Genomic DNA, 12,550 nt, shown 5'->3' on the forward strand with positions numbered 1-12,550 from the left:
TAGGACTGTTACCAGGATGACCACAGATCATGCCCAATACCATCACACACATACATACATACATACATACACAGTACCAGTCAAAAGTTTGAACACACCTGATCATTCAAGGGGTTTTATTTATTTTTTTACTATTTTCTACATTGTACAATAATAGTGAAGACATGAAAATTATGAAATAACACATGGAATCATGTAGTAACCAAAAGTGTTAAACAAAATATATTTTAGATTCTTCAAAGTAGCTACCTCTGGGCTCCTGAATGGCACAGCGGTCTAAGGCACTGCATCTCAGTGCTAGAGGCGCCACTACAGACCCTGGTTTGATTCCAGGCTGTATCACAACCAACTGTGATTGGGAGTCCCATAAGGTGGCGCACAATTGGCCCAGCGTTGTTAGGGTTTGGCCGAGGTAGGCTGTTATTGTAAATAAGAATTTGTTCTTAACTGACTTGTCTAGTAAAATGAAACATGTTTTGCCTTGATACAGCTTTGCACACGCTTGGCATTCTCGCAACAAGCTTCATGAGGTAGTCACCTGGAATGCATTTCAATAAACAGGTGTGCCTTGTTAAAAGTTTATTTGTGGAATTTCTTTCCTTAATGTGTTTGAGCCAATCAGTTATGTTGTGACAAGGTAGTGGTGGTACAGAGAATATAGCCCTATTTGGTAAAAGACCAAGTCCATGTTATGGCAAGCAGCTCAAATAGGCAAAGAGAAATAACAGACCAATTAGTGGAAAAAAGTGCTGCCTGTGTAAATGAAGCCAAAGATCCTGTCCATGACTCCTCCCTGTTTCTCATGTAGTGAATTGCCTACAAGCTTGGATTATTACACACACCTGTCAGCATTGTTTGAACACACTGATTGGCCCTGTTCCAACACATTGAAAAATAATTCCTCCTTCCACTCCTTGAAGTTATCACTGAAATAACACACTATACAGTACGATGACTGAAAACAGGGGTTCCACTACTAGCTTTTACCAATTCAGTCCTGTCAGATCAGTGATTACTACAAATACTCCAATATGTTTACACAGGCAGACAATTCTGTTATTTGTTTCATTAACTGGCCTCTTTTGACCGGTCAGGTCAGCTCTTTTGCCAATATTCAGAATTGGGCCATTTGTTTAAATGCAGCTGTTTACCTGCATTTTAGTTTCTGCAAATGTATTTTAAATTAAAAGAGTGAATCTTGAAATACTCATCATTCTAGATGTCTTTATCTTGATTTAAATTTGTTCCACTTATTTGCACTTCATCAAACATTAACCCAGTTATTTAATTTTCATAAAGTGCACAGTAACACTATACAATGACCACAAGATGGCGGTAATACCTCCCTATTACCATTCTTGAGCATTATTGGTGTCATCAGAATGAATGTGTATATTTAAAAAAATTTCATGTGTTTGTATGGTCTGTTCACTCTGTAAACTGCATGGTCTTAATTATTAATTATACGAGGGGACCTCTTAAGGATCCGCCCCTTTTTTTTTCAATTTTCACCTAAAATGACACACCCAAATCTAACTGCCTGTAGCTCAGGCATTGAAGCAAGGATATGCATATTCTTGATACCATTTGAAAGGAAACACTTTGAAGTTTGTGGAAATGTTAAATGAATGTAGGAGAATATAACACATTTAGATCTGGTAAAAGAAAATACAAAGGGAAAAAAACTGTTTTTTTTGTATTTGTTTTGTACCATCATCTTTGAAATGTAAGAGAAAAGCCATAATGTATTATTCCAGCCCAGGCACAATTTAGATTTTGGCCACTAGATGGCAGCAGTGTATGTGCAAAGTTTTAGACTAATCCAATGAACCATTGTATTTCTGTCCAAAATGTTGTATCAAGACTGCCCAAATGTGCCTAATTGGTTTATTAATAACTTTTAAAGTTCATAACTGTGCACTCTCCTCAAACAGTAGCATGGTATTGTTTCACGCTAATGCTGTAAATTGGACAGTGCATTTAGATTAACAAGAATTTAAGCTTTCTGACAATATCAGATATGTCTATGTCCTGGGAAATGTTCTATTTACTTACAACCTTGTGCTAATCGCATTAGCCTACGTTAGCTCAACCGTCCCATGGGGGACCCACCAATCCTGAAGAAGTTTAAAGGTGGGCTGCAGATGTTTCCTTTGTGTGCCCCAGTCTGACACCTAACTGTACCCAACAGGATACACCCTCACAACAGAGTGAGACAAATACCACTCCAGTACAACACATGATATAGGCAAGACTCACAAGAAACATATCCCCAAGCAAAACATATGACATACCTTACCTTCAGAACATATTGAGCATAACACATACAGAGTGTACAAAACATTACGAACACCTGCTCTTTCCATGACAGAGACTGACCAGTTGAATCCAGGTAAAAGCTATGATCCCATATGGATGTCACTTGTTAAATCTATGTTAATCAGTGCAAATGAAGGGGATGAGACAGGTTATAAAGAAGGATTTTTAAGCCTTGAGACAAATGAGACATGGATTGTGTGTCTGTGCCATTCAGAGGGTGAATGGCCAAGACAAATTGAACTGCCTTTGAACTGGGTATGATAGTACTATTGGTGCCAGGTGCACCGGTTTGAGTGTGTCAAGAACTGAAATGCTGCTGGGTTTTTGAGGCTCAACAGTTTCCTATGTGTATCAAGAATGGTCCACCACCCAAAGGACATCCAGCCAACTTGACACAACTGTGGGAAGCATTGGGCCAGCATCCCTGTGGAATGCTTTCAACACCTTGTAGAGTCCATGTCCTGATGAATTGAGGCTGTTCTGAGGGCAAAAGGGGGTGCAACTCAATATTAGGAAGGTGTTCCTAATGTTTTGTACACTCAGTGTATGCCTTTACAGTGGACTGTGAAAAATTCCAGTGTGAGCAAGACATGATACACCATCATGCAACAGCCTGAAAAACATACCAGCATTGGTCACAAATATAGTGTATATCTTCACACTGGACTGCTAACATCTTGCAATGTCCTGTACAAGTCCATACACATTCCATACATACCAAATACAAAAAGATTGACAAGACTCCCCAATAAGCAGGTCTGTGTTGATGTACAGTGCTTTTTCACTGTATATATTCGCCACGGCAGCATCCCTCCCTCTGCTTATATACAGTGCATTTGGAAAGTGTTCAAATCCTTTGACTTTTTCCACATTTTGTTATGTTACAGCCTTATTATAAAATGGATTAAATAACATGATTTCCTCATCAATCTACACACAATACCCCATAATGACAAAGTGAAAACAGTTATTTAGAAATGTTTTGTACATCTATTAAAAATGAAAAAGAGAAATACCTTATTTACATAAGTATTCAGACCCTTTGCTATGAAACTCGAAATTGAGCTCAGGTGCATCATGTTTCCATTGATCACCTGTGAGACGTTTCTACAACTTCATTGGAGTCCACCTATGGTAAATTCAATTGATTGGACATGATTTGAAAACGAACACACCTGTCTATATAAGGTCCTACAGTTGACAGTGCATGTCAGAGCAAAAACCAAGACATGAGGTCAAAGGAAATGTCCGTAGCGCTCCGAGACAGGATTGTGTCGAGGCACAGATCTGGTTAAGGGTACCAACAATTTTACACAAAATATGTTTATTTTATGTAATGCTAATTTCTCACTAGGCCTACGTGACAGTCTCATTGTATCGTTATGTTTTCCTATATATTTGAAAACATTTGCTGGAGCAAAGAAAAAAATATCTATACACAGAAAGTCACCTGGCAATAATGGGCCACTCTTCCTTTTTATTTACCTGTCATTCTCCTCTCATGTCTCTCATATGAATCCCTAGGACTTTGCTTATTTTCTTTAGAGCTGCATAACCAAGTCCAAGTTCGTGGGCTAGAATAACCATCCTCACGTTTATATCAAATGCCACATCTCCCCTGGAGCACTCCTGCAGCCTGGATGAAATGTAAACACTCCCCCTAAATGCATCACAATCACCTTTACAGTCTGCACATTTTATCTGGTTGGTGAAGTCTATGGTGATTTTCAGTCCAGTGTTTAGTAGACACTTAGAGCAAATCAAATCATGTACAAGTTGGTTTATTTGAGACATGTGGAATGAAAACGACTGTTGACAGGCTGCTGTCTGGTTGATCGCTGCTAGTTGTCATCTTCTCAACTAGTTTGCGTCTCAACGCTCTGCTGCGGGCTACCTCCTTTTCCTCTACCTGTACTGCCACTGCCTCGATCAGCGGATCAGGCAAATTGTTTCTTTCATTCACTGCTTTTCTCGCATTGGCTAACTGCGATTGGCGAACTATTTTTATTCACCTACTATAGGTATATTCTTCGAGATTTTCTCATTTAGTCTCTTTAATTCGATTCTTCTCGGGAGATATTTTCAAACAAGGAAGTGCTGCGCGGCACGTGAGGCATTTTAGCCAATCAGGTTGCCGGAAAGGGCCTTTAATTGGCAGTAACCAATCGGATGTCAGGAAATTACTAATCTTTCAGCAGGGAGCACTACGTCTACAAAGGATATAGCCATGTATGGACTAGCTAACCATATCAGAATAGATTTTTGGTTTATATCCAAATGTATTGATAGTGAGTGTGTTACTACAAATATTTGTACTACTCCCCTCAAAGACCATAGGGTCATTTACATATATAACAAAATATTTACCCATGATACTAACCTTGCTAGAGCATCTTACTGGAAGCTAAATAGCTTGTTATTAAATAATGATATAGTCAAATTCGAGATTAAAGCTCTGCTCTCACACTTTTGTGAAAGGGCTTGTGAAGAAAAATCGTATTGCAAGAACTGGGAGCTCTTTAAATTTGAGGTGTCCAAATAGCTTAGAAAATATGGTAGTAATCTTGCTAAAACCAGAAGAGCTGAGGAGGAAAAGGTGATCATTAAGATACCTTCCCTTTCTCAGAGGTCCCCAGCCGGCCTCTGGGGGGAGAAGAAGATGGAACTGATTGAGTTAGAAAATAACCTGGATGATATATAGAGAGATTAAATAACCTGGATAATATATATAGATTAAATAAACTGGATAATATATATATAGATTAAATAACCTGGATAATATATAGAGATTAAATAACCTGGATAATATAGAGAGATTAAATAACCTGGATAATATATAGTACGGATAAATAATAGATAAATACCTGGATTGAGAATAACCTGGATAATATATATAGATTAAATAACCTGGATAATATATAGAGATTAAATAACCTGGACTGGAATATATATAGATTAAATAACCTGGATAATATATAGAGATTAAATAACCTGGATAATATATAGAGATTAAATAACCTGGATAATATATGAGTACGGATTGAAATAACCTGGATAATATATATAGATAAATAACCTGGATAATGATATACCTGGATTAAGATAAACTGGATAATATATATAGATTAAATAACCTGGATAATATATATAGATTAAATAACCTGGATAATATATATAGATTAAATAACCTGGATAATATATATAGATTAAATAAACTGGATAATATATATAGATTAAATAACCTGGATAATATATATAGATTAAATAACCTGGATAATATATATCGATTAAATAACCTGGATAATATATATAGAGATTAAATAACCTGGATAATATATATAGAGATTAAATAAACTGGATAATATATATAGAGATTAAATAAACTGGATAATATATATAGAGATTAAATAAACTGGATAATATATATAGAGATTAAAAGCAGAACGAGCCTTTATTAGATCTAGGAAAAATAGTTTGAGGAGGGAGAAGAGAATTCATCCTATTTCTTACCATTAATGAATGTGAACTCATCGCTGTCAAAGATCATGGGCTATTCAGATGCCCATGAGCAGTTTTGGATTCAATTATTGAATAACATGTACAGTACCAGTCAAAAGTTTGGACACACCTACTCATTCAAGGGTTTTTCTTTATTTTTTTTAATATATTTTTTCTACATTGTAGAATAACTATGAAATAACACATGGAATAATGTAGTAACCAAAAAAGTGTCTAACAAATCAAAATATATTTTATATTTGAGATTCTTCAAAGTAGCCACGCTTTGCCTTGATGACAGCTTTGCACACTCTTGGCTTTCTTTCAACAAGGGTCATTAGGTAGTCACCTGGAATGCATTTCAATTAACAGGCGTGCATTGTTAAAAGTTAATTTGTGGAATTTCTTTCCTTCTTAATGCGTTTGAGCCAATCAGTTGTATTGTGACAAGGTAGGAGTGGTATACAGAATATAGCCCTATTTGGTAAAAGACCAAGTCCATATTATAGCAAGAAGAGCTCAAATAAGTTAAGAGAAATGACAGTCCATCATTACTTTAAGACATGAAGGTCAGTCAATACGGAACATTTCAAGAACTTTGAACGTTTCTTCAAGTGCAGTCGCAAAAACCATCAAGCGCTATGATAAAACTGGCTCTCATGAGGACCGCCACAGAAAGGAAGACCCAGAGTTACCTCTGCTGCAGAGGATAAGTTCATTAGAGTTACCAGCCTCAGAAATTGCAGCCCAAATAAATGCTTCACAGAGTTCAAGCAACAGACACATCTCAACATCAACTGTTCAGAGGAGACTGCGTGAATCAGGCCTTCGTGGTCGAATTGCTGCAAAGAAACAACTCCTAGAGGACATCAATAAGAAGAAGAGACTTGCTTGGGCCAAGAAACACGAGCAATGGACATTAGACCAGTGGAAATCTGTCCTTTGGTCTGATGAGTCCAAATTTGACATTTTGGAGAGCCAGTTTCGTCACAGTGCTTGATGGTTTTTGCGACTGCACCTGAAGAAACTTTAAAAGTTATTTACATTTTCCGGACTGACTGACCTTCATGTCGTCACTCTGTGCTAATTTGAGCTGTTCTTGCCATAATATGGACTTGGTATTTTACCAAATAGGGCAATCTTCTGTATACCACTCCTACCATGTCACAGCACAACTGATTGGCTCAAGCGCATTAAGAAGGAAAGCACACCTGTTAATTGAAATGCATTGCAGGTGATTACCTCATGAAGCTGGTTGAGAGAATGCCAAGAGTGTGCAAAACTGTCATCAAGGTGAAGGGTGACTACTTAATTTTTTTGGTTACTACGTGAATCTATATGTGTTATTTCATAGTTTTGATGTCTTCACTATTGTTCTACAATGTAGAAAATACTAAAAATAAAGAAAATCCCTTGAATTAGTAGGTGTGTCCAAATTTTTGATTGATACTGCATACATATATCTTTTAATGTAGTGGGGTAAAAGTTATAAGCAGTAAAGTACAGATACCCCCAAAAATGACTTAAGTAGAACTTTAAAGATTTTTTCTTAGATACTTTACACCACTGTATCTGCATGATGTCTATGTGGACTTGTGTCTGTATTCTGTTTGTATATCTATTGCTGGCAGCACCTTCTCACTAAGGCAACTTCCAGGTATGTGTAAATGCACTTGGCGAATAAAGGTGATTCTGATTCTGATGTCATGCAAACAAGAGATAGGGAGAGAAGGAGAGAACGGGGTGACAAACTGAACACGTGTCTCACTCATGTTCTGGTGCCTGCTGTGTTTGCATGCATGCATACCCATGTGATAATGTGTAGCAGTTGTTACTTAGTACCCCTGTGGGGACCGGGTTGGTGTGTGTGTGTGTGTGTTTCCGAGGCTGGCTTTGATGCCCGTTTGGACAGGGTTCCTTTTCATGAGACCGCAACCCGTGAGTCAGTTCAACGACAGAGACACCACTGCGTGGAGAGGGGAAGTCTAACAGAACTACAGCACAGAGCTACTCAACCGCATCTGCACAGTGCCTATAGCCATGTTATACGCAACACACGCAAACACACATTGACGCCAGCATGCAAGTAATGTAAGCTCACACACACCTGTACATGTACACATGCACGCACACAAGCTTGGTTGGGCTCGGACAGGGGTCCCACATTGGCCTGCACCACAGGATACAAATATTGTCCAGAATAGCTTCAACACTACTTGGCATGTTTCACCGGCAATAAGAAACACTGTCCAAAACTGGGATTGGTTTAACTTGTGTTCATCACAATAGTACATTGGTTAAGCAGTTGGCAGGTTGACTATATAATAGTGTGTGAACATGTGAACGTGAGAGAGGGGGAGAAGGAGAGACGACAGACTGATTGATTGATTGATTGATTGATTGATTGACTGACTGACTGACAGATGATTAGCTTGATTTCTGACTGACAGGCAGCTGTGTGAGATGATATGTTTGGTGCAGGAGAGCAGTATAAAAGCAGCCATCTCAGCCCTCTGTCAGTATGTGCTAGTTTCCATCCAAACCAGCTTTACCCTTAGCGCAGCAGACAGCACTAAAATGGGTGAGAGTTTGCTAACAGCCTTAACTGTTTTTGTGCGTTCCAGACAGGGCCCCTTTTGACCTTGTCTTTATGCTAGAGAAACTACTGTAGTTTTACTCTTTTGTAAGAAAAGCGTTGTCTAACTACAATACTTTGCTTGTTGAAGTGTTTGTGTGGCTTATCTGTGGTCTTGTGTTGCAGCTGAGAAGATACTGATCGTGTACGCCCACCAGAGTGCTGGATCGTTTAACGCTGCAGCCAAAGACGCGGCTGTGAAAGTTCTGACATCTCAGGGCTGTAAGGTGGAGGTGTCTGACCTCTATGCCATGAAGTTCAAAGCCTCTGCTACTGCTGAAGATGTCACTGGTAAGTCTGACCCATAAGTTCCTTAATTACAGTAGTGAATGATCCTTTTTTTAAAATATATTTTTACCTTGACTGGTTCTGTCATGCTTTCCCAGGGACGGTGAAGGATGCTGAACACTTCCAGTACGGAGAGGAGACCATGCTGGCATGGAAGGAGGGCCGACTCTCTGCTGACATCACTGAGGAACACCGCAAACTTTCTGAAGCGGCGGTTGTCATATTCCAGGTAAGCTCTCCAGCAGTACTACTAAATGTCTTAAGGAAATTGGCCTTGGCCTATTAATAGTGTAGAACCTTCAGCTCTTACAATGACTGCTTTACTGTTTGTCTGGTGGTTGACATGCACCCACTCCAGGTTGACTAGTGTCTGCCATTTTCTGTCCCAGTTCCCAATGTACTGGTTCACTGTTCCTGCCATCATGAAGGGCTGGATGGACCGGGTCCTCACACTGGGGTTTGCATACACCTGAGAGAAGCGTTACAGCCAGGGCATCTTCAAGGTAAGGGAGACGATCGCACATAGTCACTGTTAAACTTCAAACAGTTGCTCCTATTCTTTGGTCCCTCCATATCATTCACCTGGTTGTTTCCCTGTCTTCCTCCAGGACAAGAAAGCCATGCTGTCTTTCACCACTGGATCCCATGAGTCCATGTTCAGTGCCAATGGCATCAATGGAGACATGAATGTCACCCTGTGGCCACTGCAGGTATGTTAGGCTTGGCTGACACTACCAGCATGTTGACTGCTGTAGCATAATGTTATCCCCACTTGACGTCTGCTTTTATTACAAGCATTTCAATTTCAGATTGGCAAGTGATCATTTCAATGATGGGAGGATTGCGGCATTGGACAACTCATGTTTATTCACCTTGAGCATGTTTACTAAACCAGTTAATTATCTTCCCCAGTAGAATGGCATCCTGCACTACTGTGGCTTCCAGGTTCTGGCTCCTCAGATCTTCTGGGCTCCACCCCACATCCCCTCTGAGGCTCGCTGCAGTATGCTGGAGGCATGGCGCACACGGCTGGAAGGGCTTCTGGGAGAAACTCCGCTCTACTTTACCCCCTCAGACAGCTTTGATGGTGGGCGGGGCTTCCAGCTTAAAGAGGATATCCAGGAGAAGCATGCAGCCAATAAGTTCGGCCTGACTGTTGGAACCCACCTGGGCAAGCCCCTCCCACCCAACAGCCAGATCAAAGCTGGGGTGTGAAGGGTTCTAGGATAATGTCCTGCTCTTCTGTACCTGGGTAGTTGACATAATAACCTTTGACATGATGGCAAATGAAATGACTTAAATTGGGTAGCTTGTGATATTAATAAAAGCTTCAATCATGAGTAAAGTCATGCATCATTTTGTCTTAATGTTGAACCTGATGTGACAACTGTCCACTGGTGTGACTGTTCTCATTAAGGTTGTGAAGGTAACTAATTAAAAAAATTCCCTTCACCTGCTCTTGTAGTTCTTACGGTTTATTTCAAGGCACAATAGTCCCAAGTCTACTCATATTTCCAACTAGTTGTGATTTTGTTCACTTAAGTAATGTCCACTTGGTGTGACACCATTCTGTTTGATTTACTCAAGCATTTGGGCACTATTACACAGGGGAGGGTTCTCTTGCAATGAAGTACAGAAGACATTGCTGGTGCACAGCCTGGTAAGCTTTATTAGAAACATTTATCAAAGTATTGTGATGAAAGGGGTCAGTTTCTTAGTCCTTTGGGCTAACTATTACTTTATAAATTACCATGTAGCTGTTAAGTCCTGACCATAGAAAATAACTGCTTTCTATGGTAATGTAGGTCAGGTTTTTTTTGCTAGTGCAGATATTCTTATATTCTAGTTTGTTTCTATGTTGGGCTCTTTTGGGATGATCTGCAATTAGAGGCAGCTGGTCTTTGTCTCTAATTGGAGCTCATACTTAAGTAGTTTTTCCCACCTGGGTTTGTGGGAGTTAGTGTGTAACGCTTTGTCACGTTTTGTTTATGTATTGCATAGTTTCAGTTTAATAAAGAAAATGTGGAACGATACACACGCTTTTGCTTTGGTCCGCTCCTTCATCCTACGACAACCGTGACAAAGCACCAAACAGCGTGGTAAACAGGGCTGGACATGGGAGGAAATCCTGGATGGGGCAGGACCCTGGACTAGGCCCGGGGAGTATCGCCATCCTAAGGAGATTGAAGCAGCGAGAGCAGAATGGCAATATTACGAGGCGTTATACCATCAAGGTAAGCAGGCGGAGACAGCGAGAGAGGAACGGCGACAATACGAGGAACTAGCACGGCAACGACGGAAGCCCGAGAGGCAGCTCAAAACAAAAATGGTGTGTGGGGGTGGCACATGGGGAGTTTGGAGTCAGGTTTGGGACCTGAGCCAACTCCTCGTGCTTACCGTGGAGAGCTGAGGGGTGAACCAGAGCCAGTCAGGGAGACGAGTGAGGAACTCGACGCAAGATTCCGGAGAGAGGTGTTAGACTTGAGAGCGCTGCAGAGCGGGCGTGCTGACGAGCGTGACACCAGTCCGGTGTCATATGCACCTGTTTCACGCATCTGGCCTTCAGTGCGCCTCCCCAGTCTGGTACGTCCTGTGTCTCCACGCACTCGCTTGAGGGAGTGTGTGACCTGTCAGGCACCATGTTTTGCGGTGATACGCACGGTGTCTCCAGTGCGCATTCACAGCCCAGTGCGTCCTGTGCCAGCGCCCCGCACTTGCCGGGCTAAAGTGAGCATCCAGCCAGGACGGATTGTGCCAGCGCTATGCTCCAGACCTCCAGTGCGCCTCCACAGCCCAGTACGCCCTGTGCCTGCTCCTCGTACTCGCCCTGAAGTGCGTGTCACCAGTCTGGTGCCACCTGTACCAGCCCCACGCATCAGGCCTCCGAGGCGCATTCCCAGTCCGAAGCTTCTGGCGACAGTTCCCAGTCCGGAACCTCCGGCGACGGCCCACAGTCCGGGGCCTCCGGCGACAGCCCACAGTCCGGTGACACAAAAGCGGAGGGATCAGCGGGCGGAGCGGGGGTTATGCCCCGAACCGTAGCTGCCTCCTCTGCTGGAGGATCCGCGGGATGAGAAGGTTCTTCGTCCTGCACCAGAGCCGCCACCGACATTAGTCACCCACCCTAACCCTCCCTTTGGGGGGGGGGGGGGGGTACTGTCACGTCCTGAGTATAGAAAGCTGTTATTTTCTATGGTAGAGTAGGTCAGGGCGTGACAGTTTTTTTTTTCTAGTTTAGATTTTCTATGTTATGTTCTAGTTTTTGTATTTCTATGTTGGGTTTTGTTGGGATGATCTCCAATTAGAAGCAGCTGGTCATGGTTGTCTCTAATTGGAGATCATACTTAAGTAGTTGTTTTTCCCACCTGGGTTTGTGGGAGATTGTTTTTGAGTAAGTGTATGTTGTAACTCTTCATCACGGTTTGTTGTTTTGTTCATTCAGTTTATTTGCATGTATTGCATAGTTTCACAGTTTAATAAAGAAAATGTGGAACGATACACACTGCTCTTTGGTCCGCTCCTTCATCCTACGACAACCGTGACAGTAGCCTGAGATTTCCAACATAGACAATGAGATATATACATACTTATTATTGGTATGATGTACCAGAGCAAATGGCTGTCACTCCAGGGGATAGAAGCCATTAACCTATGAGGACCTTTTTAGACTTCAAGTTGTGTTGGTTGCATACACATTTAGCAGGTGTTATTGCAGGTGTAGCGAAATGCTTGTGTTCCTAGCGCCAGCAGTACAGTATCTCACAATGCACACCTAAAAAGTTCAAATGGAATATACTTCTTGGAATACTT

General features: G+C 41.3%; 1 protein-coding gene across 1 annotated transcript; it reads left to right on the forward strand.

Annotated features, from left to right (window-relative positions):
• Window positions 1-8,338: 8,338 nt before the first annotated feature.
• On the forward strand, window positions 8,339-10,182 carry LOC106582049 (NAD(P)H dehydrogenase [quinone] 1). The gene is given in 6 exon segments (XM_014164741.3): window positions 8,339-8,398; window positions 8,579-8,743; window positions 8,839-8,969; window positions 9,130-9,243; window positions 9,349-9,450; window positions 9,656-10,182. Coding segments are annotated over 6 exon segments (816 nt in total). The 5' UTR covers window positions 8,339-8,394; the 3' UTR covers window positions 9,956-10,182.
• The last annotated feature ends 2,368 nt before the right edge of the window (window positions 10,183-12,550 follow it).

Source organism: Salmo salar, chromosome 21 (assembly GCF_965601325.2).
Source record: "Salmo salar chromosome 21, fSalSal1, whole genome shotgun sequence".
Taxonomy (NCBI): domain Eukaryota; kingdom Metazoa; phylum Chordata; class Actinopteri; order Salmoniformes; family Salmonidae; genus Salmo; species Salmo salar.